The sequence below is a fragment of the Oncorhynchus gorbuscha genome, linkage group LG23 (assembly GCF_021184085.1).
Source record: "Oncorhynchus gorbuscha isolate QuinsamMale2020 ecotype Even-year linkage group LG23, OgorEven_v1.0, whole genome shotgun sequence".
Lineage (NCBI taxonomy): Eukaryota > Metazoa > Chordata > Actinopteri > Salmoniformes > Salmonidae > Oncorhynchus > Oncorhynchus gorbuscha.
In genome coordinates this window covers 69,558,368-69,585,790 of record NC_060195.1, presented here as the reverse complement: position 1 = coordinate 69,585,790, position 27,423 = coordinate 69,558,368, and the positions used below count along the sequence as shown (strand labels likewise).

General features: G+C 51.1%; 1 protein-coding gene across 1 annotated transcript; it reads right to left on the bottom strand.

Annotated features, from left to right (window-relative positions):
* Positions 1–1,852: 1,852 nt before the first annotated feature.
* LOC124010912 (methyl-CpG-binding domain protein 5-like) lies at positions 1,853–26,877 on the bottom strand. Its single transcript, XM_046323706.1, is given in 12 exon segments — positions 1,853–3,853; positions 8,260–8,335; positions 10,976–11,049; positions 11,507–12,406; positions 12,408–12,830; positions 13,075–13,325; positions 20,084–20,998; positions 21,000–22,580; positions 22,919–23,099; positions 23,791–23,893; positions 24,122–24,620; positions 26,440–26,877. Coding segments are annotated over 11 exon segments (4,692 nt in total). The 5' UTR covers positions 24,244–24,620; positions 26,440–26,877; the 3' UTR covers positions 1,853–3,787.
* Between the last annotated feature and the right edge of the window lie 546 nt (positions 26,878–27,423).

Here is a 27,423-nt window from a genome sequence, read left to right as displayed (position 1 = left end):
CGCTGCTCGATGCTCGAAATAACAGCTAGAGGTCAGTGTTTAACTCTAAAGGAAATTAATCGTTTCAAATTTGAAATTCTATTGACCATTAACGGAAAAAAAACTACTACCTGCAACTAATTGCAATATATTTAAATTCCTTCTGATAGAATGTGATTGGATGTGCATGAACGTTTAAAACAGTATCACGTGTATCAATACAGAAAAGGTTCAATAAGAGTGCACTTAAATGCCAAATAATTCAAGTAGGAGTGACCAGTTTTTAATATCTTAAAACATCTGTGCAACATTGTTCAAATGTTACATCACTGTATGACCTGTCATGTTTACAATATTTACAAAATAAAAAAACGGCTGCTTACATGAAATAATAGACAACGGCCAAACAATGAGAAAACATGGGACTTCACACTATTTGTCCTAGAACCCACAATGCAACAAATGACATCAAGTGCACAACACACTTTACAAAGTAGTCTACTTTTGTAAAGTAGACACACACACACACACACACACACACACACACACACACACACACACACACACAGTGAGAAAACTTAATTACATGTGGAAAAACCAACACTGACAACAGCAACATGTTAATAACACAAATAAAGATTCATAGAGCAAGCAAGGGTAAGAAAAACAACACACACACACACACACACAACACACACACACACACACACACACACACACACACACACACACACACACACCTCCAAAAATAAAATACACACACACGTGTGTGTGAATAAATTGGTCTGCACTGACCATTTGACCGACAACAGAAAGGTGAAAAGACGTTATACAACATGGGGTTGGAACACCAGACTGACTGGGTCTCTCGGTCATTGCACAAGGGCAGAATGAACTTCACGTGTTCTCGACTGCTCTCAAGAGTATTTGTGAAAAGCTTCATTAAAAGCATGAATACTTTTCTAGAAGTAGAGTGAAATACTTTTCTGTCTGGAGTGAATTACAGTTGATCCATCTAGACATGGTTTGTATAACATGAACGGTTACACAGAATATAATTTATTTTAAAGATTGACGTTCTGAAGTTGATTTAATGATTTATGATGTAACTTATTTGAATTGCACACAACACGCTGTAGTGAATATAACAAGTCTGTTTTCAATGGGGCAATAAAAAGCATCCAAATGTCATCAGCACAAAACGTAGTGAAGCAGTTCTATGACAGGGCTCGGCCTGAAGGCCCAAACCGACAGGGCTCGGCCTGAAGGCCCAGACCGACAGGGCTCCTAAAGGCCCAGAAGGCCGAAGGCCGACAGGGCTCGGCCTGAAGGCCCGAACCGACAGGGCTCGGCCTGAAGGCCCAGACCGACAGGGCTCGGCCTGAAGGCCCTCGGGCCTGAAGGCCCAAACAGACAGGGCTCGGGCCTGAAGGCCCAAACCGACAGGGCTCGGGCCTGAAGGCCCAGACCGACAGGGCTCGGGCCTGAAGGCCCGAACCGACAGGGCTCGGCCTGAAGGCCCAGACCGACAGGGCTCGGCCTGAAGGCCCAGGACCGACAGGGCTCGGCCTGAAGGCCCAGACCGACAGGGCTCGGCCTGAAGGCCCAAACAGACAGGGCTCGGCCTGAAGGCCCAAACCGACAGGGCTCGGCCTGAAGGCCCAAACCGACAGGGCTCGGGCCTAAAGGCCCAAACAGACAGGGCTCGGCCTGAAGGCCCAAACCGACAGGGCTCGGCCTGAAGGCCCAAACCGACAGGGCTCAGCCTGAAGGCCCAAACAGACAGGGATAGCTCAGGCCTAAAGGCCCAAACAGACATTTGAAATCAAACTGGAAAACAGTCGGCCTAAGGCCCAAACAGACAGGGCTCGGCCTGAAGGCCCAAACCATTTTGGGCCCATTATCCATTCTGAAGGCCCATTATCCATTTTAAACATTTCTTCTATCCTTTAAACTATTATTGTACGATCTGCACTGATTTTAATTAATCATTTAGGTTGTTAAAAGTTGATTCTGAATTATTATTCTTTTTTTAAAGATCGCATGCTGCCTAAATATATAGTGAAGCCTTTTCAGACCTTATGCTTATAAATAAGCATGGTCCCCAGAGACTGGAGATACGCAACCGTAACTTTCTGGAAGGAGGCAGTCAAAGACCTCTTCAGGACATGATGTACTGTAACAAACACTACAGAAGAGATAGCTAGCAGAAGGGGAAACACAGTAGTACACAACGTCAAGGGATCCAAAAAGAAGACATTTGAAATCAAACTGGAAAACAGTCAGGATAATGGCTAAACTGAATACAGCATATAGGCTATTTCTGTGTAAAATAAACACGTAAGGCTTTGAGTTTATAACTCTCGGTTGTATTATTGCCATCTAGAATATTGTAAAGCTTAAAATAAATATGAAATACTGTACATAAATAATTTATAACAAATAAACTACACATAAGGCCCCTAAATTGTAGAATGAACTCTTTTCCACCATTTTACCTCAGGCAGTTAGTGTTATTTTCACAATCCACTCTTACGTCATAATAACATACGGCATCTATACTTGTCAAGGTTGGTTACGCGATCTAAAGCTATCGCTGTGTGATAAAATCATGACACTATTTGAAAATGATATTAAGAAAAAATAAAATCACATCAAAAATAAATTGAAATGATGCAAACAGCTGACTGGTATTTGACGACAGTCTGTGGTTTTAGTAGGTTGAGATCCCGGAATTAGAACTGATGCTTCATTCCAATCATCCTTTTTCTATGGTAACCGTAGAAACAGAAAGCCTTTCAGCTGGTAAAGTTCACTCTGTTTTTAAAACTCAGAAAATGAACAAACACATAGTGGTGTTGAAGTGAAGCCCGTTTCTCCTGGGTCTGGATTCAGAAAGCAGTCAGAGCTGGGGGTGCTGAACTAGGATCAGTCTCGCCCTTCTTAGATCCTAATTAAGATGATGTGGACAAGGGGGGTGCTGAACTAGGATCAGTCTCGCCCTTCTTAGATCCTAATTAAGATGATGTGGACAAGGGGGGCTGACCCTACTGCCAGTGATGATCTAGTAGCAGGCCCCACTCTGTATATGTCATCTTATTCATTATAATATTAAAAGTGAAACTGATCCATGATCAGCACTCCTACTCCTCGAATGCTTTCTGAACACAGACCCTTCTGGTCAAGCCAATAAACAGCAGGTCTATAACATCCCCATATAAAAGCTTCTGGCTGGATCTCGTCTTCACATGTCCCTTGCATACAGTCAGAATGACAGTGTGTGTTGAATAAAAACCAGGACATCGGTGCACTTCTGCTGCTGCTGCTTTGTACAATACAAGTTCACATGTGCATTATTAAGTATGTTGTACATTACCAGTGTACAATATTTACATACGTTTCTTAATATTCAGGAAATCTTCCGTATTACCTATATACATATTGAAAATGTATCAGAAATATTTGGACTGTCTATTTTCTTTAAAATGTAGTATTTTTCTTCTATTTATCCGTTTTTTTTTATATGTTATTCTAGAAAAAATAGTTGTCATTCAGCGAGCTGTAGACAAATTACAACCGTTGTTTTTTACAGTTGAAATTCAAAACTGTAATATTTTTGTTTGGCTTTTCCAGGACCATCAATGTCAGTCAGCTAGGGAGGTCGTGGCACGATAATGTACCACTACTATCCATATTGTAGCACCTAGTTGGAGTTCAAAGGTCGCGGCGGGGCGTTCTGAACCGTTGTTCCAAGGCTGGGCACTGGCTAGATACTGGACTGTCATTAGCTGACCAAACACATTCAATGTTATCTGGAGATCTTTCTCCTCTTGGGCAGCTTCACCTGTCTGTCTCTGGAAGGGATGTGATGAACCTGAGGACAGAGAAGATGTTATACATTGATGCACGACCAGGGCTCTAATTTAACTGGGTGGTTCCAGCCCTGAACGCCGATTGGCCGACAGTCGTGGTATAATCAGACTGTATACCCAGGTATCACATTTATTTTTACTGCTCTAACTACGTTGGTAACCAGTTTATAATATCAATAAGGCACCTGGGGGTTTGTGGTATATGGCCAATATACCACGGCTAAGGGCTGTATCCAGTCTCTCCGCGTTGCGTCGTGCCTAAGAACAGCCCTCGGCCGGGGTATACTGGCCCATACCACACCCCCCTGGGGCCTTATTGCTTAAATGTAACCCTAACATTTAAATAACATTTAACTTTTAGCCTTAAACCAAACCCTAACTTTTAACCTTAACATTGAACCCTAACCTAAGGACAGAGAAGACAATAGAAGATGTATTAATAGCAACCAAACAACCCAGTCTCTGTTGGCTTGTGCAGGTTAGTAGTGTAGATTCTACAGTGTTTAATAGCACCTGAGTTCAGACAGAACTCCACAGACATCCCAATCTGACTAAGATGTCCTCTTTTCCACTCAAAGTGTCTGGTTTCATATTTCGCCTGTCTGAATTCAGAGGAAAGGCAGCAAGATGCATTAACAGCACAGTGAATCCTTTTCAAATTGAAATGTGGTGCTGGTTGAGGGGTTGTTGCAGCTTGTTTATGTAATCCTCTGACTGGGGTGTGTGTGTGTGTGTGAGGTGTCTCCCGGCTGACACAGAGACAACCCTTTGATCAACAGTGGCTGTGGTCTTAGTTCTGCTCAGCTTAGCCTGGGGGACAGTCTAGAGAGGGAGAGGTAGAGAGGTAGAGGGGGCAGAGGGAGAGAGGTAGAGAGGTAGAGGGGCAGAGGGAGAGAGGTAGAGAGGCAGAGAGGTAGAGGGGCAGAGGTAGAGGGGCAGAGGGGCAGAGGGGCAGAGGGAGAGGTAGAGGGGCAGAGGGAGAGGTAGAGGGGCAGAGGGAGAGGTAGAGGGGCAGAGGTAGAGAGGTAGAGGGGCAGAGGGAGAGGTAGAGGGGCAGAGGTAGAGAGGTAGAGGGGCAGAGGGAGAGAGGTAGAGGGGCAGAGGGAGAGAGGTAGAGGGGCAAAGGGAGAGAGGTAGAGAGGTAGAGGGGCAGAGGGAGAGGTAGAGAGGTAGAGGGGCAGAGGGAGAGGTAGAGGGGCAGAGAGAGAGGTAGAGAGGTAGAGGGGCAGAGGGAGAGAGGTAGAGAGGCAGAGGGAGAGAGGTAGAGGGGCAGAGGGAGAGAGGTAGAGGGGCAGAGGGAGAGAGAGAGGGGAGAGGGAGACAGGAGGGACAATTGGAGAGAGAATGAGGGAGAAGTAGAGGGGCAGAGGGAGAGAGGTAGAGGGGCAGAGGGAGAGGTAGAGGGGCAGAGGGAGAGGTAGAGAGGTAGAGGGGCAGAGGGAGAGAGGTAGAGAGGGCAGAGGGGCAGAGGGAGAGAGGTAGAGGGGCAGAGGGAGAGAGAAGGGGGAGAGGGAGAGAGGTAGGGGGGGGAGAGGGAGACAGGAGGGACAGATTGGAGAGAGAAGAGGGGAGAAGTAGAGGGGCAGAGGGAGAGAGAAGGGGGCAGAGGGAGAGAGGTAGAGGGGCAGAGGGAGAGGGGTAGAGGGGGGGCAGAGGGAGAGAGGTAGAGGGGCAGAGGGAGAGAGGTAGAGGGGCAGAGGGAGAGAGAGTAGAGGGGCAGAGGGAGAGAGGTAGAGGGGAGAGGTAGAGGGGAGAGGGGGAGAGGTGCAGAGGTAGAGAAGGAGGGGAGAGGGAGAGAGGTAGAGAAGGAGGGAGAGGGAGAGAGGTAGAGGGGCAGAGGGAGAGAGGTAGAGGGGAGAGGTAGAGGTGGCAGAGGTAGAGGGGAGAGGTAGAGGGGCAGAGGTAGAGGGGCAGAGGTAGAGGGGAGGTAGAGGGGCAGAGAGGGGCAGAGGGAGAGAGAAGGGGGAGAGGGAGACAGGAGGGGCAATTGGAGAGAGAATGAGGGGAGAAGGTAGAGGGGCAGAGGGAGAGAGGTAGAGGGGCAGAGGGAGAGAGAGAGGGGGGCAGAGGGAGAGAGGTAGAGGGGCAGAGGGAGAGAGGTAGAGGGGCAGAGGGAGAGAGGTAGAGGGGCAGAGGGAGAGAGGTAGAGGGGCAGAGGTAGAGGGGAGAGGTAGAGGTGCAGAGGTAGAGAAGAGGGGAGAGGGAGAGAGGTAGAGGGGGAGAGGGAGAGAGGTAGAGGGGCAGAGGGAGAGAGGTAGAGGGGCAGAGGGAGAGAGGTAGAGGGGCAGAGGGAGAGAGGGCAGAGGGGCAGAGGGGCAGAGGGAGAGAGGTAGAGGGGCAGAGGGAGAGAGGTAGAGGGGCAGAGGGAGAGAGGTAGAGGGGCAGAGGGAGAGAGGTAGAGGGGCAGAGGGAGAGAGGTAGAGGGGCAGAGGGAGAGAGGTAGAGGGCAGAGGGAGAGAGAGGTAGAGGGAGAGAGGGGAGAGGGAGAGAGGTAGAGGGGAGAGGGAGAGAGGTAGAGGGGCAGAGGGAGAGAGGTAGAGGGGCAGAGGGAGAGAGGTAGAGGGGAGGGAGAGGGAGAGAGGTAGAGGGGCAGAGGGAGAGGTAGAGGGGCAGAGGGAGAGAGGTAGAGGGGCAGAGGGAGAGAGGTAGAGGGGCAGAGGGAGAGAGGTAGAGGGGCAGAGGGAGAGAGGTAGAGGGGCAGAGGGGCAGAGGGGGCAGAGGGAGAGAGGTAGAGGGGCAGAGGGAGAGAGGTAGAGGGGCAGAGGGAGAGAGAAGGAGGGCAGAGGGAGAGAGAAGGAGGGCAGAGGGAGAGAGAAGGAGGGCAGAGGGAGAGAGGAGGGGAGGGAGAGAGAAGGAGGGCAGAGGGAGAGAGAAGGAGGGCAGAGGGAGAGGGAGAAGGAGGGGGCAGAGGGAGAGAGGGAGGGGGCAGAGGGAGAGAGGTAGAGGGGCAGAGGGAGAGAGGTAGAGGGGCAGAGAGAGGTAGAGGGGCAGAGGAGAGAGGTAGAGGGGCAGAGGGAGAGAGGTAGAGGGGCAGAGGGAGAGAGGTAGAGGGGAGAGGGGAGAGGGGGAGAGGGAGAGGTAGAGGGCAGAGGTAGAGAAGGTAGAGGGGAGAGGGAGAGAGGTAGAGGGGCAGAGGGAGAGAGGTAGAGGGGCAGAGGGAGAGAGGTAGAGGGGCAGAGGGAGAGAGGTAGAGGGGCAGAGGGAGAGAGGTAGAGGGGGGAGAGGGAGAGAGGTAGAGGGGCAGAGGGAGAGAGGTAGAGGGGCAGAGGGAGAGAGGTAGAGGGGCAGAGGGAGAGAGGTAGAGGGGCAGAGGGAGAGAGGTAGAGGGGCAGAGGGAGAGAGGTAGAGGGGCAGAGGGAGAGAGGTAGAGGGGCAGAGGGAGAGAGGTAGAGGGGCAGAGGGAGAGAGGTAGAGGGGCAGAGGGAGAGAGGTAGAGGGGCAGAGGGAGAGAGGTAGAGGGGCAGAGGGAGAGAGGTAGAGGGGCAGAGAGAGGGGGCAGAGGGGCAGAGGGAGAGGGGCAGAGGGGCAGAGGGAGAGAGGAGAGGGGCAGAGGGAGAGAGGTAGAGGGGCAGAGGGAGAGAGGTAGAGGGGCAGAGGGAGAGAGGTAGAGGGGCAGAGGGAGAGAGGTAGAGGGGCAGAGGGAGAGAGGTAGAGGGGCAGAGGGAGAGAGGTAGAGGGGCAGAGGGAGAGAGAGTAGAGGGGCAGAGGGAGAGAGAGGGCAGAGGGAGAGAGAAGGAGGGCAGAGGGAGAGAAGGAGGGCAGAGGGAGAGAGAAGGAGGGCAGAGGGAGAGAGAAGGAGGGCAGAGGGAGAGAGAAGGAGGGCAGAGGGAGAGAGAAGGAGGGCAGAGGGAGAGAGAAGGAGGGCAGAGGGAGAGAGAAGGAGGGCAGAGGGAGAGAGAAGGAGGGCAGAGGGAGAGAGGAGAGGGCAGAGGGAGAGAGAAGGAGGGCAGAGGGAGAGAGAAGGAGGGCAGAGGGAGAGAGAAGGAGGGCAGAGGGAGAGAGAAGGAGGGCAGAGGGAGAGAGAAGGAGGGCAGAGGGAGAGAGAAGGAGGGCAGAGGGAGAGAGAAGGAGGGCAGAGGGAGAGAGAAGGAGGGCAGAGGGAGAGAGAAGGAGGGCAGAGGGAGAGAGAAGGAGGGCAGAGGGAGAGAGAGGAGGGCAGAGGGAGAGAGGAGGAGGGCAGAGGGAGAGAGAAGGAGGGCAGAGGGAGAGAGAAGGAGGGCAGAGGGAGAGAGAAGGAGGGCAGAGGGAGAGGGCAGAGAGAGAGAAGGAGGGCAGAGGGAGAGAGAAGGAGGGCAGAGGGAGAGAGAAGGAGGGTAGAGGGAGAGAGAAGGAGGGGAGGGAGACAGAGGAGAGGCCATCTGGGAGAGCATGGTGTTCTAATCTTTCTAGATGGTACTAGTATACTCACAGTCCCTGACATCTTGTCCAGCTCACTCATGGCCTCATGTATAGCAGCTTCTAAATGATTATTCAACTTCCCAGCTCTGTTGGGAACAATGAAAACAAAATCATATTTCAGAAACATCAATAAGTCCACATCTAAACACTCAGCATTTTATTTTTCGCTTTGGACAAAAACATGAATAGATTTGTTCAACTCTGCCTCCTGCTACGCAGGGAGAAAGTATGCAATTATAACATGAGCTGTAAGCAATGACACTGACTGTGGTCCAGGTACATTTTTACAGAACATTGAGGGAGAAGAGCTAAGGTAAGCGCTGTGTGTGTGTGTGTGTGTGTGTGTGTGTGTGTGTGTGTGTGTGTGTGTGTGTGTGTGTGTGTGTGTGTGTGTGTGTGTGTGTGTGTGTGTGTGTGTGTGTGTGTGTGTGTGTGTGTGTGAGTGAACAGGTGCAGTGGAGGAGGTTTTTCATCATCAGGGGGTAATGACGAGCCAGCCAGGGCATCATCAGGGGTAATGACTAGCCAGCCAGGGCATCATCAAGGGTAATGACTAGCCAGCCAGGGCATCATCAGGGGTAATGACTAGCCAGCCAGGGCATCATCAGGGGTAATGACTAGCCAGCCAGGGCATCATCAGGGGTAATGACTAGCCAGCCAGGGCATCATCAGGGGTAATGACTAGCCAGCCAGGGCATCATCAGGGGTAATGACTAGCCAGCCAGGGCATCATCAGGGGTAATGACTAGCCAGCCAGGGCATCATCAGGGGTAATGACTAGCCAGCCAGGGCATCATTAGGGGTAATGACTAGCCAGCCAGGGCATCATCAGGGGTAATGACTAGCCAGCCAGGGCATCATCAGGGGTAATGACTAGCCAGCCAGGGCATCATCAGGGGGTAATGACTAGCCAGCCAGGGCATCATCAGGGGTAATGACTAGCCAGCCAGGGCATCATCAGGGGTAATGACTAGCCAGCCAGGGCATCATCAGGGGGTAATGACTAGCCAGCCAGGGCATCATCAGGGGTAATGACTAGCCAGCCAGGGCATCATCAGGGGTAATGACTAGCCAGCCAGGGCATCATCAGGGGTAATGACTAGCCAGCCAGGGCATCATCAGGGGTAATGACTAGCCAGCCAGGGCATCATCAGGGGTAATGACTAGCCAGCCAGGGCATCATCAGGGGGTAATGACTAGCCAGCCAGGGCATCATCAGGGGGTAATGACTAGCCAGCCAGGGCATCATCAGGGGTAATGACTAGCCAGCCAGGGCATCATCAGGGGTAATGACTAGCCAGCCAGGGCATCATCAGGGGTAATGACTAGCCAGCCAGGGCATCATCAGGGGTAATGACTAGCCAGCCAGGGCATCATCAGGGGTAATGACTAGCCAGCCAGGGCATCATCAGGGGGCCAGCCAATGACTAGCCAGCCAGGGCATCATCAGGGGTAATGACTAGCCAGCCAGGGCATCATCAGGGGGAATGACTAGCCAGCCAGGGCATCATCAGGGGTAATGACTAACCAGCCAGCCAGGGCATCATCAGGGGATGGAATGACCAGCCAGCCAGGATGGATCATTAGGGGGATAATGACCAGCCAGCCAGGGGATCATCAGGGGGTAATGACTAGCCAGCCAGGGCATCATCAGGGGCCAATGACTAACCAGCCAGCCAGGGCATCAGGGGCCAATGGAACTAGCCAGCCAGGGCATCATCAGGGGGTGGAATGACCAGCCAGCCAGGGCATCATCAGGGGATGGAATGACTAGCCAGCCAGGGCATCATCAGGGGTAATGAACTAACCAGCCAGGGCATCAGCCAGGGGAATGACTAGCCAGCCAGGGCATCATCAGGGAAGCAGCATTCCCAAAAACACCAGCCATTCAGTGCATTACTTTTGAGCCAGGACAGAGAGTACAGACAGGTGATTCAGTAGTCAGTGGTATTAACCTCTCCTCAACACAGAGCAGCCAGCCAGGATGGAACTAGCCAGCCAGCCAGGATGGAACTAACCAGCCAGCCAGGATGGAACTAACCAGCCAGCCAGGATGGAACTAACCAGCCAGGATGGAACTAACCAGCCAGGATGGAACTAACCAGCCAGCCAGGATGGAACTAACCAGCCAGCCAGGATGGAACTAACCAGCCAGCCAGGATGGAACTAACCAGCCAGCCAGGATGGAACTAACCAGCCAGCCAGGATGGAACTAACCAGCCAGCCAGGATGGAACTAACCAGCCAGCCAGGATGGAACTAACCAGCCAGCCAGGATGGAACTAACCAGCCAGCCAGGATGGAACTAACCAGCCAGCCAGGATGGAACTAACCAGCCAGCCAGGATGGAACTAACCAGCCAGCCAGGATGGAACTAACCAGCCAGGATGGAACTAACCAGCCAGGATGGAACTAACCAGCCAGGATGGAACTAACCAGCCAGGATGGAACTAACCAGCCAGGATGGAACTAACCAGCCAGGATGGAACTAACCAGCCAGGATGGAACTAACCAGCCAGGATGGAACTAACCAGCCAGGATGGAACTAACCAGCCAGGATGGAACTAACCTGGCCCATCAACATTCTAGAATGAATTCCACTCTTAAAATAGAGCAAATAAAACACATCTGTTCATCTTTTTAAAACACAGGAGAAACTGGTTCCACATACACACTGATATAAATCACCACAACATGTCCCAGCCATCCTACAGCAATAGAACTTACTTTCTGTTCCTCTTGGTCACTCTGTCAAGGGCCTCTAGGTCATGGGTCAGTGTTTTCAGCTTCTCCGTCTCCACCTGGGGGTAATAACAGATGTCAGACAGTGTTTTCAGCTTCTCCGTCTCCACCTGGGGGTAATAACAGATGTCAGACAGTGTGTTCAGCTTCTCCGTCTCCACCTGGGGTAATAACAGATGTCAGACAGTGTTTTCAGCTTCTCCGTCTCCACCTGGGGGTAATAACAGATGTCAGACAGTGTGTTCAGCTTCTCCGTCTCCACCTGGGGTAATAACAGATGTCAGACAGTGTTTTCAGCTTCTCCATCTCCACCTGGGGGTAATAACAGATGTCAGACATTATGTTGGGTCTAAGAATAGGACCAAAAGCCTGACTAGGTCCCATCAACATGACCATCAGTAGCAGAAGTAGTGATCGCAGACAGTTACTTTCATCTAAAAAGGTACAAAAGTAAAGTCAATAGTGAAAGAAAACTAGATTTGTGGGTGTGTATTTCTCTCTCCGAAGACATCTCACCTTGCTGTCCTCTCTGAGCTGCAGGCTGCCATGGTGATGGTTGTGCCCCGCCTCCTCCCCTGACAGTTTACCAGGCCAGGATGGGAACCCTTTAAAGCCCTGTCCCCAGACCAGATCCCCCATGTTAAACGTCCTGGGTCTATAGTGGAGCATCTCTGACGATGGGCTGTCTGGCTGCCTCAGGTCCTCCTCACTGCTCAGGGACTTGGTGTCAGATGGGCTGAAGTGCCCGTTGTAGTGGCCCACGTACTCTTTAACCAACGGACCCTCCAGGCTGGTGGAGGAGCTGGGAGACTGGTCGTCCCCGGTTAGGTCTCCCTGTCTGGGGGGCCGAGGGGGTCAGACACACCGTGGGGGTAGAGAGAACTGGACCTGGGGGGGTCCGACGCCACCTCCGTTCATATGGGCGCATCTCTCCACAGTCTGATCCAACCTCTCTTTGTAGTTAACGATGTTCACGGCCGTCCGGTTGCAGTTGTTGAAGCGGTTGAATCCATCCTCCAGGAAGGCCTTGTCTGAGGGGACGGGGAGAGAGTGGTGGTGACCTTCGTGGGGGGAGCTGTCGGCTGGACAGGGGGGTGCAGGAGCTAGACTCCCAGGTCTCTCCATACAGGGGCTGCTGCGGACATGAGTGGAGCACTCTAGGAACTCCTCACCGCCCCATGCCGTGTGACCTCTGTCCAGACTTCCAGGGTACCCAGTCTCGCCTTCCCACTGCCCCCTAGGGGTGCCATGGCCTGGGGATCTGAAGTAGTCCTGGTGGGGGGCCTCTGGAAGTGCTCCCTGACCCTCGGGGATGCTAACAGTACTCTTCCCCTGACCAGAGTGCTTCCGGGGCCGTCCTGCTCTGACCTGCCTGGGTCTGGGCTGTTGGCTCAGGGTCGGTGTCTGCTCCCCCCTCCTGGTGCGCCACCCGGTGGCCACTATGGCTGACTGCAGCATGGCTGTGAGGGAGGTTGTGGTTGATGCTGACCGGCTCCTCTACGGAGTTAGTGAAGGCAGTCATGGTGCTGAGAGTGGGTACCGGGCTGGACTGGGTAGTGCCACTAACCGTGGTGGTGATGACTACATGCATTCCTTTACTGGCAGCATCCACCACAGCCCTGTAGATGGCGTCTACAGACTCCACCCCTCCGTTGGGTAGCCTATCAGAGCCGTGCATCCCTGGGGGAAGCCCCTCTCCCGGAGTCTGTTGCATCTCCTGTTGGCTGACACCAAACTGGGTGTGTGACAGCATCCCCTGAGACTCAGGAAGTGATGTCATACCAGACTGAGAGATCATCTGTGAGTGAGGGACTGAAATGCTGTTGTCTGACAAACACCCCTGAAACAACACAGATGTAAAGTTCATTGAGAGAGAAGGACAACGTGTCATTATCACTCCTAGCATGTCAGAGAATCCACAACTATTGGGGTCTTTTGAGGAGGACGGAATGTATCATGTAGATCGTCCACCCGTAGTGAAGAGTGAATCAGATAATCTTGTCATCTCTATTCATTCTATTGCTCTCTGCAACGCTCAGAGCGTTTCACATCACTGAACACACCCTTCAAACAGATAGACTAACCTGGAAGTTCTGGAACAGGCAGGCCATAGGGTGGGCGTTGGAGGAGTTGTTGTTTTCAGGGAAGCCAGGTTGCTGTGAGCCCTGGTAGCCAGGAGGGAGACCATGCATGGCCCGCTGAATGCCCTGATGAAGCTGCTGCTGCTGGGCATGACGCTGCTGGAACACCTGGGTACCACCGCCACTGCTGGAGCTGTTGATGACGTGGGGCTGGAGGCTGGTTATGCTGCAGTTTACGAGGTTAGATGGGTCTCCTGTTGGGGTGGAAGAATAATACTGTTCATTGTTATTTTCAAATCAGGGAAATTCCACAACTTAACTGCCTGGAGAAGACAGGTCAGAGGGGTAAACTCAATTCTGAGCCAAATGATGGAAGGAAGAGTGGGAAGATGGAAATTATTGTAATTGAAGGAATAAACTGGTGAACACGATGGCTTAGGCCAGACATGGGCAAACTACGGCCCGCGGGCCACATACGGCCCGTTAGGCTTTTTAATCCGGCCCGCCGAACTTGTCCAAATTATAGTAAAAACCTCCTTTTTCCCCTTTCCCTGCAATGCCCACGTTTCCCCAATATATGGCGCACTCAAAACACATTGACCGTTGTTGGAGTGGCGCGTATTTCTCTTTATTTCACTTTAATTTTCACTTCGTTTCACGTCACCATTAAGCCCTTCTGTGAAAATGAGCGGACCAAAGAGAAGGAAAGTGGACAGCGAATGCCTGAGTGTTTAATAAGGAGTGGACAACAAAATACTTCTTCACTGAAGTCCGATCAACGGCTGTATGTCTGATATGCCGAGAAGCTGTTGCGGTTTTCAAAGAGTACAATATCAGCCGTCACTTTGCCACGAAGCATGCAAACTATGCTAGCAAGCAGTCAACACAAGAACGACCGCGTTTCCAAACCTCCGGAGGACGGCGCAGAAGATGCTGGTGTTGTTTGGCTCGACCTACGTGAAGATGCTGGTGTTGTTTGGCTCGACCTACGTGAAGATGCTGGTGTTGTTTGGCTCACCTACGTGAAGATGCTGGTGTTGTTTGGCTCGACCTACGTGAAGATGCTGGTGTTGTTTGGCTCGACCTACGTGAAGATGCTGGTGTTGTTTGGCTCGACCTACGTGAAGATGCTGGTGTTGTTTGGCTCGACCTACATGAAGATGCTGGTGTTGTTTGGCTCGACCTACGTGAAGATGCTGGTGTTGTTTGGCTCGACCTACGTGAAGATGCTGGTGTTGTTTGGCTCGACCTACGTGAAGATGCTGGTGTTGTTTGGGACCTGTGAAGATGCTGGTGTTGTTTGGCAAACACCTACGTGAAGATGCTGGTGTTGTTTGGCTCGACCTACGTGAAGATGCTGGTGTTGTTTGGCTCACCTCCGTGAAGATGCTGGTGTTGTTTGGCTCGACCTACGTGAAGATGCTGGTGTTGTTTGGCTCGACCTACGTGAAGATGCTGGTGTTGTTTGGCTCGACCTACGTGTGTGAGCAGACGTTTAGCGTCATGAAAATCAACAAAGCCCATCACAGATCCAAGTTAACTGACCAACACCTCAGATCTGTCCTGAGAATTGCCACAACAAAACTAACTCCAGACTTTGATGCACTGGCAAAAAAGGGAGACCAACAACACTGTTCCCACTGAAATGGTGAGTTTTTCTGCTGTGTTATGAAAAAATGCATATGGAAAGTTTGGAAGTGAGTCTTTTAATTAAGAGCAATGCGCATTTACGCACAGCAGCGGTACAGTAGCTTAATTAACACCTGCACATCGCTCTTAATTTAAATTTAAATTTTCAGCTGCAGGTAGGATATTTAATACAGCCTATGTCTGTGTGCTTGGCAACGATACACGTGTACTGTTTGCGCGTGAAGGCGAGGACGTCCGTGGCGAGTTTGTAGAGCGCGCGGTCAGGACAATCCATCCATGATTTTGCGGAGTTTAACACAAGTAGATATTATTGAGCTTGAGTATTTCGTTGTGTAATAATATGTTTTGAATGTTGAAAGTGATTCCATTTTTCAATAAATGTTGATTTCTTTACCTTTGCACCTTCGATTGAAACTTATTAAAAACAGACGCAATCTTGATAAATCACAGTGCGTATGTTATTTTAATCTATTTACATTTCCTCCTCCCAGTATCTGCGAAATAGTATGTAAATGCCATATCTTGCATATTCCTTGAGACAAATTTATTAACTGATAAGGGCTATTTTTCACATTTGAAAGACAGTTAATAAATTGGGTTGTAGTGTTCTTACTGTGCTATGAGGTTTGCACACACTACATTTAATGCTTTAGTATATTCGGCCCAAACACTCCCTCCAAATGCTCCTGGCCCGGCCCCTCTGTCAAATTTTAGAACCCATTGTGGCCCGCGAGTCAAAAAGTTTGCCCACCTCTGGCTTAGGCTGTAGTACTGTGCTCCACTCCTCACAGGTCTATTTTCTCCTTCTAACTAGTTCCGCTCCTCTCCTCCTCTCACTAGTCTAGCTCCTCTCCTCCTCTCACTAGTCTAGCTCCTCTCCTCTCCTCACTAGTCTAGCTCCTCTCCTCCTCCTCACTAGTCTAGCTCCTCTCCTCCTCTCACTAGTCTAGCTCCCCTCCTCTCACTAGTCTAGCTCCCCTCCTCTCACTAGTCTAGCTCCCTCCTCTCACTAGTCTAGCTCCCCTCCTCTCACTAGTCTAGCTCCTCTCCTCCTCTCACTAGTCTAGCTCCTCTCCTCCTCTCACTAGTCTAGCTCCTCTCCTCCTCTCACTAGTCTAGCTCCTCTCCTCCTCTCACTAGTCTAGCTCCCCCTCCTCTCACTAGTCTAGCTCCCCTCCTCTCACTAGTCTAGCTCCCCTCCTCTCACTAGTCTAGCTCCCCTCCTCTCACTAGTCTAGCTCCCCTCCTCTCACTAGTCTAGCTCCCCTCCTCTCACTAGTCTAGCTCCCCTCCTCTCACCAGTCTAGCTCCCCTCCTCTCACCAGTCTAGCTCCCCTCCTCTCACCAGTCTAGCTCCCCTCCTCTCACCAGTCTAGCTCCCTCCTCTCACCAGTCTAGCTCCCCTCTCTCACAACAGTCTAGCTCCCCCTCCTCTCACTAGTCTAGCTCCCCTCCTCTCACCAGTCTAGCTCCTCCTCTCACCAGTCCTCTCACCAGTCTAGCTCCTCTCCTCTCACCAGTCTAGCTCCCCTCCTCTCACCAGTCTAGCTCCCCTCCTCTCACCAGTCTAGCTCCCCTCCTCTCACCAGTCTAGCTCCTCTCCTCCAGTCTAGCTCCTCTCCTCAGTCTAGCTCCTCTCCTCCTCTCACCAGTCTAGCTCCTCTCCTCCTCTCACCAGTCTAGCTCCTCTCCTCCTCTCACCAGTCTAGCTCCTCTCCTCCTCTCACCAGTCTAGCTCCTCTCCTCCTCTCACCAGTCTAGCTCCTCTCCTCCTCTCACCAGTCTAGCTCCTCTCCTCCTCTCACCAGTCTAGCTCCTCTCCTCCTCTCAACAGTCTAGCTCCTCTCCTCCTCTCAACAGTCTAGCTCCTCTCCTCCTCTCAACAGTCTAGCTCCTCTCCTCCTCTCAACAGTCTAGCTCCTCTCCTCCTCTCAACAGTCTAGCTCCTCTCCTCCTCTCAACAGTCTAGCTCCTCTCAACAGTCTAGCTCCTCTCACCAGTCTAGCTCCTCTCACCAGTCTAGCTCCTCTCACCAGTCTAGCTCCTCTCACCAGTCTAGCTCCTCTCACCAGTCTAGCTCCTCTCACCAGTCTAGCTCCTCTCCTCCTCTCACCAGTCTAGCTCCTCTCACCAGTCTAGCTCCTCTCACCAGTCTAGCTCCTCTCACCAGTCTAGCTCCTCTCACCAGTCTAGCTCCTCTCCTCCTCTCACCAGTCTAGCTCCTCTCACCAGTCTAGCTCCTCTCAACAGTCTAGCTCCTCTCAACAGTCTAGCTCCTCTCAACAGTCTAGCTCCTCTCCTCTCACCAGCCTCTGCCTCAGCCTCGCCTCTCACTAGCGCCTCCCCAGCCCCCCCCCCCCACTCCTCCCTCTCACTAGCGCCTCCCCTCTCACTAGCCTCCCTCTCACTAGCCCCCCTCCCCAGCTCTCACTAGCCCCCTCCACTAGTGTTCTTACTGTGCTATGAGGTTTGCCCCCACACTACATTTAATGCTTTAGTATATTCGCCCAAACACTCCCCAGCTCCTCCCCAGCTCCAAATGCTCCTGGCCCGGCCCCTCTGTCAAATTTTAGAACCCATTGTCTCACTAGTCAAAAGTTTGCCCACCTCTGGCTTAGGCTGTAGTACTGTGCTCCACTCCTCACAGGTCTATTTTCTCCTTCTAACTAGTTCCGCTCCTCTCCTCCTCTCACTAGTCTAGCTCCTCTCCTCCTCTCACTAGTCTAGCTCCTCTCCTCTCCTCACTAGTCTAGCTCCTCTCCTCTCCTCACTAGTCTAGCTCCTCTCCTCCTCTCACTAGTCTAGCTCCTCTCCTCCTCTCACTAGTCTAGCTCCCCTCCTCTCACTAGTCTAGCTCCCCTCCTCTCACTAGTCTAGCTCCCCTCCTCTCACTAGTCTAGCTCCTCTCCTCTCCTCACTAGTCTAGCTCCTCTCCTCTCCTCACTAGTCTAGCTCCTCTCCTCTCCTCACTAGTCTAGCTCCTCTCCTCCTCTCACTAGTCTAGCTCCCCTCCTCTCACTAGTCTAGCTCCCCTCCTCTCACTAGTCTAGCTCCCCTCCTCTCACTAGTCTAGCTCCCCTCCTCTCACTAGTCTAGCTCCCCTCCTCTCACTAGTCTAGCTCCCCTCCTCTCACCAGTCTAGCTCCCCTCCTCTCACCAGTCTAGCTCCCCTCCTCTCACCAGTCTAGCTCCCCTCCTCTCACCAGTCTAGCTCCCTCCTCCTCTCACCAGTCTAGCTCCTCCTCCTCTCTCCTCTAGTCTAGCTCCTCTCCTCCTCTCACCAGTCTAGCTCCTCCTCCTCCTCTCACCAGTCTAGCTCCCCTCCTCTCTCACCAGTCTAGCTCCCCTCCTCTCACCAGTCTAGCTCCCTCCTCTCTCACCAGTCTAGCTCCCCTCCTCTCACCAGTCTAGCTCCCCTCCTCTCACCAGTCTAGCTCCTCTCCTCAGTCTAGCTCCTCTCCTCAGTCTAGCTCCTCTCCTCCTCTCACCAGTCTAGCTCCTCTCCTCCTCTCACCAGTCTAGCTCCTCTCCTCCTCTCACCAGTCTAGCTCCTCTCACCAGTCTAGCTCCCTCTCCTCCTCTCACCAGTCTAGCTCCTCTCCTCCTCTCACCAGTCTAGCTCCTCTCCTCCTCTCACCAGTCTAGCTCCTCTCCCAGTCCTCTCACCAGTCTAGCTCCCAGTCCTCCTCTCACCAGTCTAGCTCCTCTCCTCCTCTCACCAGTCTAGCTCCTCTCCTCCTCTCAACAGTCTAGCTCCTCTCAACAGTCCTCTCTCAACAGTCTAGCTCCTCTCCTCCTCTCAACAGTCTAGCTCCTCTCCTCCTCTCAACAGTCTAGCTCCTCTCAACAGTCTAGCTCCTCTCACCAGTCTAGCTCCTCTCACCAGTCTAGCTCCTCTCACCAGTCTAGCTCCTCTCACCAGTCTAGCTCCTCTCACCAGTCTAGCTCCTCTCACCAGTCTAGCTCCTCTCACCAGTCTAGCTCCTCTCCTCCTCTCACCAGTCTAGCTCCTCTCACCAGTCTAGCTCCTCTCACCAGTCTAGCTCCTCTCACCAGTCTAGCTCCTCTCACCAGTCTAGCTCCTCTCACCAGTCTAGCTCCTCTCACCAGTCTAGCTCCTCTCCTCCTCTCACCAGTCTAGCTCCTCTCACCAGTCTAGCTCCTCAACAACAGTCTCAACAGCTCCTCTCAACAGTCTAGCTCCTCTCACTAGTCTAGCTCCTCTCACAGTCTAGCTCCTCTCACTCCTCCTCCCCTCCCCTCACACAGCCTCTCCCAAGCCCTCACCTCTCCCCCACTAGACACCACCCCCTCCCCCCCACTCTCACTAGCCTCCCCCCAGCTCTCCCACTAGCCTCCTCCCCAGCTCTCCCACTAGCCTCCCTCCCCAGCTCTCCCCTCCCACTAGCCCCCCCCCCCCCCCCCCCCTAGCCCCCCCCCCCCCCCCACTAGCCTCCCCCCCCCCCACTAGCCTCCGCAGTGCTCAACCAGTGTGGCTGCACTGCTATGATATAGTGGTGATGGTTGCCGGGGAGGTTGCTATGGGAACGGTGTGATTGGTGGTGCTGTCTGAGCCTTGGCTTATTTCAGAGGTTGCAGCCTGGAAGAAGACTGGGGGGTTGAGGAAGGGATGTGATTTAATGGCCTAGGCAGGGGGATGGGGTCAGAGGCAGGGCTGGATGCTTGCATGGTGGTGGCTGGGGAGGGGGAGCTGTCTGGGCATGAGGTAGGAGAAGAGAAGTGCTTGGTTGGAATGAACCCATCTAGGGAGATGGGCTAGCAGTCCACAAAGAGATGAATGATGTGGCATATGTTTCTCAGGAAGCATAGAGGCCATCTTATAGTATTTAGCATTATTTCCTGCTATCATGTTCACACAACAGTGGGCCAAATACAGCCATGTGTTACACAGTGGGCCAAAGGAAAAAATGATCTATTCAGATAGGCCTGTATCAGAGCAGAGACATAATAAGGCTAATGAAGGAACACAACCCTTCTCTAAAGGCTTCACCCAGGCCTCCATTCAGAAGCCAGCGTTACTATAGCTACCAGCCAGCTCACACCAGCTCTTCACTATATCTGGTCAAGAGCTTGTTTCTTAAAAAGGAGGGAGAAAAAAAAAGACCTGTTTTCGTGTTATTCTGCCACTGAGCTGAGCACTGCAACTAGCATGCTAATAAAGAGAGAAGCCACAATGATTATACAAACATGAGGGCCAGCCTCTCAACGTACACTCTCTACGAGAGACTAAAGACTGTCGTTCAACTCAAAGGCCATCTAGGTGGATTTATCAAACTCACACACCATCACAGAAGAAAGCGTGATCATCGAACAAAAGTGTGCGTTTCTCTCAGTAGCTCACCTGGCTCAGAGATGATTGGACCACAACTCCCATCATTGTTGCCGAGTGTCATTCCTGACATACTAGTCCTTCCCAGCGCAGCGTGAAGGTGACTGTGCTGCTGCTGATGCTGCGGATGTGGATGTTGACTTGGGTGGGACAGTGGTGGTGGGTTAGTGTTAGGATGGTGGCTCAGGGGCATGTTCCCTGGGCCAAGGCCCAATTGTCCACCGGGCCCCAGAGGGCCACAGTTGACCAACGAATTGGCCTGGATCTGGTTCATCAACCCTGGGAACCGAGGGCTGTGAGAATGAGGGCCTCCAGAGTCCATACTCCGGCAGTACATACCTTGACCCTCCCCTTGGCCTAGCATCCTCTGTTGGGCCAGTAGGCTCTGCTGCTGGGAGGCTCCAGGAGGCATGACACCAGCCACATCGCTGTAGTGCATCTGACCAGGTCCTTGGGGGCCTACAGGGCCTTGGTGCTGGTTATGGTGGTTGTTGTGGTTGCTCATGGACTGAAGCAGCTGGGCCATGGAGGTGTTGGTCTGTAGGCCCCCAAGCCGGGCCACTTTCCTCAGCTGTTCTGCTGAGCTTGGTAGTGGTAGCCTGGGACCTGGACCTCCACCCATGTTAGGAGGCTTGTTGAGCATGTTGAAGACCATGCTGTCGTGGTGGTTGAGGGGGTTGTTGGGCGGTGGTGGGCCTGGCGGCTGCTGCTTGCGCTTACGGAGCAGGGGGTCTCCTCTGTCTCTCTGCTGGGCCATGAGCTTGTCCCGGAGGGCAGCCCGACCGCTCTGGCCCCCTGCTGCTGCTGCTTCCGCAGTGGAGGGCATGGTGGGGTTAGGGGGAAGCATGGGGTTTAAAGTGCTGCTACTGGGCCTCTCTATGCCGCTGAGAGGGCCACTGGGATGCCCAACTCCACTACTACCCACCATTAGCATCAACCCTACCTGGGCCTCCACCTCTACTGCCAGTCTCACTGCTGTTGTCACCGTGTTTGTTTTGATTTGCTAGCTGTGCTTTGGCTGCTGCTGACAGTAGGCTGCTGGCGGGGAAGGAAGCAGCATTCTGCTGGTTCACGATCTGGTTGAGGGGCATCCCTAACAGTCCTGGGTGGTTCTGTCCCTTCTGGTTCTGGGCCTGGTGAGGAGCAGCGATGGAGGGGCCAGAGGAGGTGACAGGGGGGTACATGCCGGGGTTGTTGTGCTGGGTGTTGATAGCGTTCTGGTTACTCATCTCAACCAGCAGCTGACTGGGTAGGTCTTTGTACTGGTGGAGTGGGTGTGAGTCAGGCTTGGCAGAGGAGGGGCTGGAAGGCATGTTAATGGGCATGGCGGGCCGGGGGGAGAGAGGAGGAGCCTTCATCCCGCCACACGGACCCTGACTGGGGCCTGAGGGCATGGCAAAGCTCCCATGGTCCGAGGAGGTGGAGGAGGAGCGAGAGCGCTGGGGAGAGGCCTCCATCCTGCTGCCCAGGACAGGGCCTGACATGTGGACTGGGGAGGTGACGGGAGAGGGGGACATGGAGGTGGTTATGGAGGTCTGATGTTGAGTCCTCTGCATGTGACCTCCATGGCTGTGGCCCACTGGGCCGGGTTTGACAGTGGGGAGAGGGAGGTTGCTTGGCAAGGGGACAATGGCGGGAGGAGGGTGGTTGTTCATGTTTACATTCATCATTGGTACCTGAGAGGAGTGGACACTAGGGTGGAAGTTGGAGTTTGTTTTGGAGTTTGTCTGGCTGATACTGATGCTAGGCTTGCTGGGGATGGGGTCTAGGATGCCTAACGGGTCCTTTTCAGAGGTCATCTGCTTTTTCTGGAGGGTACAGGAGGGAGGTATGGCAGACGGGGGGCCAGGGTTTGGGTTGCTGGGCTGTGTATTGAGGTGAAACGGTGGTCGTATGGAAATATCCATACTGGGGGATCTGGGGAAGTTACACACAGGCTTCTTCATCATGACAGGGCTTTTGGCAGTGGCGGTAGGGGAGAGGGGTGTGCTAGTCCTTCCTGCCATAACGCAGGACGTCTGGGTCCCAGTCGGAGAACTGTGGAGGAGCATCCCTGGTGGGGAGAGAGGCGTTCTGTTGACCCCGTGGATGGGGCTGGAGCTGGTGGCTCCAGGGAAGCCACAGGGGTTGTTTCTAAACCCATCTGGGCTCCCCAGAGGATCAGACCTGAGGCTAGGGGAGGGTGGTGACCCGTCCCTGGGCCCATAGAGCTGGGAGCCGGGGCCCCCTGGACTCAGCATGCTACCATAGCCAGAGCAGTACGAAGACCTGGGCCCAGGCTCACTGCTCAGTCTCTGCTGTCTGTTGGGATAACCAGGGTAAAGCTCCAGCTGCTGGGGTGGACCTCCTAGCTCTTGGGGAAAGTGCCGGTGACCTGCTGCAGCCGCCATCATCATTTTGAAAGGGTTCTTGCAGTTGGGAACCACAGAGTTGGGTAGCGGTGACTGGTGAGATTTCTTCCGTATTGCTCGGGGATTTGTGGAATGTGACGGGGCCATTGATGTTGAACCTGAGGGGGAAGATAAGTGAAATGAGTGTTAAAGCTGAAATCTGCAATAGAGGAAACAGCACCACTGTTTGCCTGAGGACATCTGTTATTGTTGATGAAACCACAAGCATCATCTCGGTTTTTGTAATACCGCAAAGAGACGTAGCAGTTTCACCATTACGGGTTCCAACTTTAAAACATTGAAAGTGTTTAATGTCACTGTGAAGCCAATTTCAAAATATCCACCTTTTTTTCTGACCTGGTTCTATATCACCCATGAAACAGTCTGAAATCTGTGAGAAATGTATCATTGGAAAACAACCAAAACAGTAGTGATACACAGTCACTAGGATACTTACTTGTACCTCCACCAGGACTGGTAAGGGTCAGAGCAGGGTGTGGTAACGCCATAGTTTTGTGTAGAGTGGCCACAGCCAGCAGCTTTCTCTTATGGATACACAGCTTGGTGACGTCTTCATCTGCCCTCACGTCCTCTGCCGTCCGCTGTTTAACGGCAGCCCCCGGATCAAAGTTAAACACCTGAGGAAAGGAGAGTCAGCTCTCTGTTACCTGGCCTGTCTTGGTGAAAGGAGCAGCGTTTATCCACAAGGAAGTGCATAAAGTAAACATCAGTAAAAAATGGAACGTCCGCTACTTGTCAGGTCATATCCTCCTCCAAGCCTCCTGCTTCTCCAGAAAACTACTTTACATTTGCATATGAATACATATTGGCCTTGAATAGGAACGCAGTTCCCTGCCCGTCTCCGTTTCAATATAACGCAACACACAAAAAAAATATAAATTAAGACTGTATGCAGCAGAAAATATAGCCTAGTATATGTGGGAAAACAACCTCTGTTTAATTGAATATCTGGGTTTAACTAAACTGTTCATTGCATCACTCAGGAGTAAACCTTAATCTCCATCCTTAAAAGGGATACCTCGGGATATTGGAAATGAGGCCTGACACTTCCCCAGAGTCTGATAAAACTGGTATCCACAAGTTTATTTCTCTGCGTGCGGTTTGAATGAAGTTGCTTACTAGCGCAATTGCTAACTCTGCTAGCATGCTGACTCTGGGGAAGTAGATAAAGGGCCTTGTTGACAAAATCCCAAAGTATCCCTTCAAGCTTTGTGTGGTGTTTCTTTGGCAGCTACGCATTCAGAGAGTCAATTTAGGTTAGCTAAAGACTGAGACAGACAGAACAACCAAGATGGTTAGTTAACATACCTTTGGGAGGATGAGTGGGCACTCCAGGCCACACTTGCAGGTCCCGTCTGTGAGCAGGTAGCTCTTCACCTGGTCTAGACAGGACAGCACCGAGCCACTGGGACTGGAGGATACAAACCAAAACTAATGTTTAGAAGAAAAACATTTATCGTCCAATATACACGAGTGTCTCATAAGGACATGTATCTGTTACTTTATCCCATCCGCTCTGAAAGAAACACACAGGTTGGATAGATGATACTAGCCACCAAGACTGTAGGTTACAAACCAAATAGAAGTGCATTATTGTGGTATCGTTACAAAAAAAACAGAGCACTGCAACGGGTCTTACCTGATGTAGAGGACTCCATTAGTTGGATCCACCTTGCGATGCCAACCAATAGGGACCTGGACAGGGGCTGTATGCCCCACCCCCTCTGAGACCCCTCCCTTACAGTCCTTTCCTCCATTCATTGTTCTAGTTGGTTTAGTACACAACACCTTAGAGCATATCACACATCAACCAGAGACTTCAGAGTACATGGCATCTTTGTCTTCCAATAAAGAGGACTTTGTAGTGTACTACAATTTCACTCTCAAAGTTGGATGAAGTATGGGCTGGGGTCTGTGTGATGTGAGGCAAGCTCACTGTGAATCCTAACCTTTCAGACCCTTCATAGTTTTACTACTGAACACCAACGAGATTTCCATATTTGTCTCGGTCATTCAGAGCCATAGACACTGAATCAGATTCAGAGAGGCTGGGGTAACAGATGGAACCATGGAGTGGCTCATGAAGACATGCTAGGGGTTCCTTCTGGGGCAGGTTATTTGAGGGATTCCCATGGTTCCTGATTGGGACAAATAAAGAAAAGTATTAGAAAACATTGTTCTATGACATCAACCAACATTTACACAAAACTACATGCAACAACAAACTGAAAGGTTTGTGTATGTGCAGTTGTTGTAGCCTGCATTCATGTTATGTCCAATTCAGACCTACCTGACCTACGCACCATTATCTAACGGTGCAGATTTAACATCAGTTTGATACATTGAATAATTCATTGCAGACAAGTTCTGTCAAAGATATAGGAGTGGCACTGGATCTTACTATTGTTGTGTGGCCATGCGTTGGCCTTGACTGTCAGAAGGCTCAGTGCTGTACTGTCACAGGCTACTAATCCAAGCCCTTGTGTGCTGACTCATAACTGTCCCTGTGTAGGGATGGAGGGAGGGGGAGAGCTAAAGAGGCAACACAAGCATCAGGTTCTATCTGGAGTCAAGGTATGGGCAGACGGGTGGAGAGGCGCCCAGGGTCACAACAAGCAGATGGGAAGAGAGACGGCTCTGTATTATATGATGTAGCTATGATAGGGACCCGATGCATCTCTGCTTGGCACTCAGCGTTAAGGAGATTGATTGAGGGTAAAGGCCCTGCTTTAAACTAGCGTCTTGTCCAGAAGGTGTAAGTGTACATGAAGCTGCCTCACAATACAGAAACAGGAGATGAGCTGCTCCACTTGCACAAGCCAAGGCTACTTACTACTTATGATAGTTGATTATGTAAAACCTCTATTCACTGTCAAAGAACACCTAATCGTCTTTATGGAAATCGTCTTTATGGAAATCGTCATGCCAAACACACTGAATATGAATACGGAGGTGTTACAAGGATAATACATCTATGACAAATCTCCTGCGTGAGGATTTGATTTGGTGAAAGATCTACTGACTGAACCTCTGGAATGTCATGGGGCTGACACATCAGACTGGGCCCATTTTGGGTTGCAGAAAAGCAACGACCCATTTATGACAGCAGGCATAATGGCATTGCACAGCTCTCTGAGTCAGGTGCTGCATTTCCACAATATATTTTGAGAAATGACAGCAGGTAGCTCACTAACTCTTATTAAACTGACAACCACACGAAGATGAGGAAGAAAGACACACACCTGTACAGCTGAGAAACTAGGCTATTGTTAATAATTGGCACGATCTATAAATGGCAAGCTATTGCACCAAAGAAATCTGAAATGCCAAATCAAATGGCCTGTGGAAATGGCTCGATCAATGCATCATATAGCATAACGTTACTGTACATAGAGCACTCCTTTTCGTCTGCAGAATCAAAAAGGTCTAGCTACTATAAATTATTACAAGTTAGCTAGCTACCCAGATAACGTTATCTAGCTTTGGGGGACATACAGAGTTTTTATCTAGCTGACGTTAGCTAAATAGTGGCATAGTTGGCTACCTTGCCAACTGAACTACCTACATAGCTAGCTACTAAACTAGCATATCAGCTGATATCCAACGTTACTTAACCTAGCTAGCTAACGTTAGCTACAAAGAATCAACATGTTTACTGGTAGGTGGGTGATATCTAGTCACCTGATATTAGCTCACTAACAGTTAGCTAACTCTTCGGTCTAACGTTACAAAGTCTATATAAGACGGTTGTTTTAACGAAGAAAAACAACCACTAGTGGGCCTTATTTAGCCCACCGATAATGACTAGCTATCTAACGTTAGCTAGTAGACAGCTAGCCAAACATGATTTATCGATGGCAGGCTAGGTAACCAACTTAGCTAAGCTAGCTAACTAGCAGAATGCTAATGCTAGTAAGTAGCTAACGTTAACCGAAAATGAATTGTAAATAAACATACCCGTGTAATCTAACACAAACTCCAAAACATTAAAATGCCTTTAACGATATTCCACTGTACGAAAAAAGTATATCCCGAATTGAAAGTCGAAGTTTTTTTAAAAATCGTAACTGGGGAGCGTTGAGCGTATTTTCCAATGTGAAACGTCTCCAGCTAGGGACGAGGCAGAGACAGGCCAGTGAAAGAATAGCTGAGCAGAGGGTTGCTTTGCAAAGACAGGAGCTTTTGAGATTCCAATCTTATTGCCTATAAAAACGTTTTTTCCATCTTTCGGAGTATCAAATGATTCCTTGAAAGTCCATGGTGGCTGAAATAGTATATTTCAACTCCCTCTATATTTGCTTCTGGCCCTTTAAAAATAAAAATAAAAAGCCTACCCATCAAATGTCTCGGCTGGTTCTCCCTAGGCTTGGGATAAAGATGGAGTTCTTTACTGCTCCTGCGCCTCAGAGAGATGAGGAGAGAGCCAGAGAGCACAGTTAGCGCAATTCGGAATCCTTGGGACGTCCTTACCCTAAACTCTAAACCATTCCTTTTTCTTTTTTGCCTTTTTTTTTGCCTCCTTTGCCTCCTTTGCCTTTTTTGCCTTTTGCCTTTTTTTGCCTCCTTTGCCTTTTTTGCCTCCTTTGCCTTTTTTTGCCTCCTTTGCCTTTTTTGCCTCCTTTGCCTTTTTTGTCTCCTTTGCCTTTTTTGTCTCCTTTGCCTTTTTTTTGCCTCCTTTGCCTCCTTTGCCCTTTTTTGCCTCCTTTGCCCTTTTTTGCCTCCTTTGCCCTTTTTGCCTCCTTTGCCCTTTTTGCCTCCTTTGCCTTTTTTGCCTCCTTTGCCTTTTTTGTCTCCTTTGCCTTTTTTTGCCTCCTTTGCCTCCTTTGCCCTTTTTTGCCTCCTTTGCCCTTTTTGCCTCCTTTGCCCTTTTTGCCTCCTTTGCCTTTTTTGCCTCCTTTGCCTTTTTTGCCTCCTTTGCCCTTTTTTGTCTCCTTTGCCTTT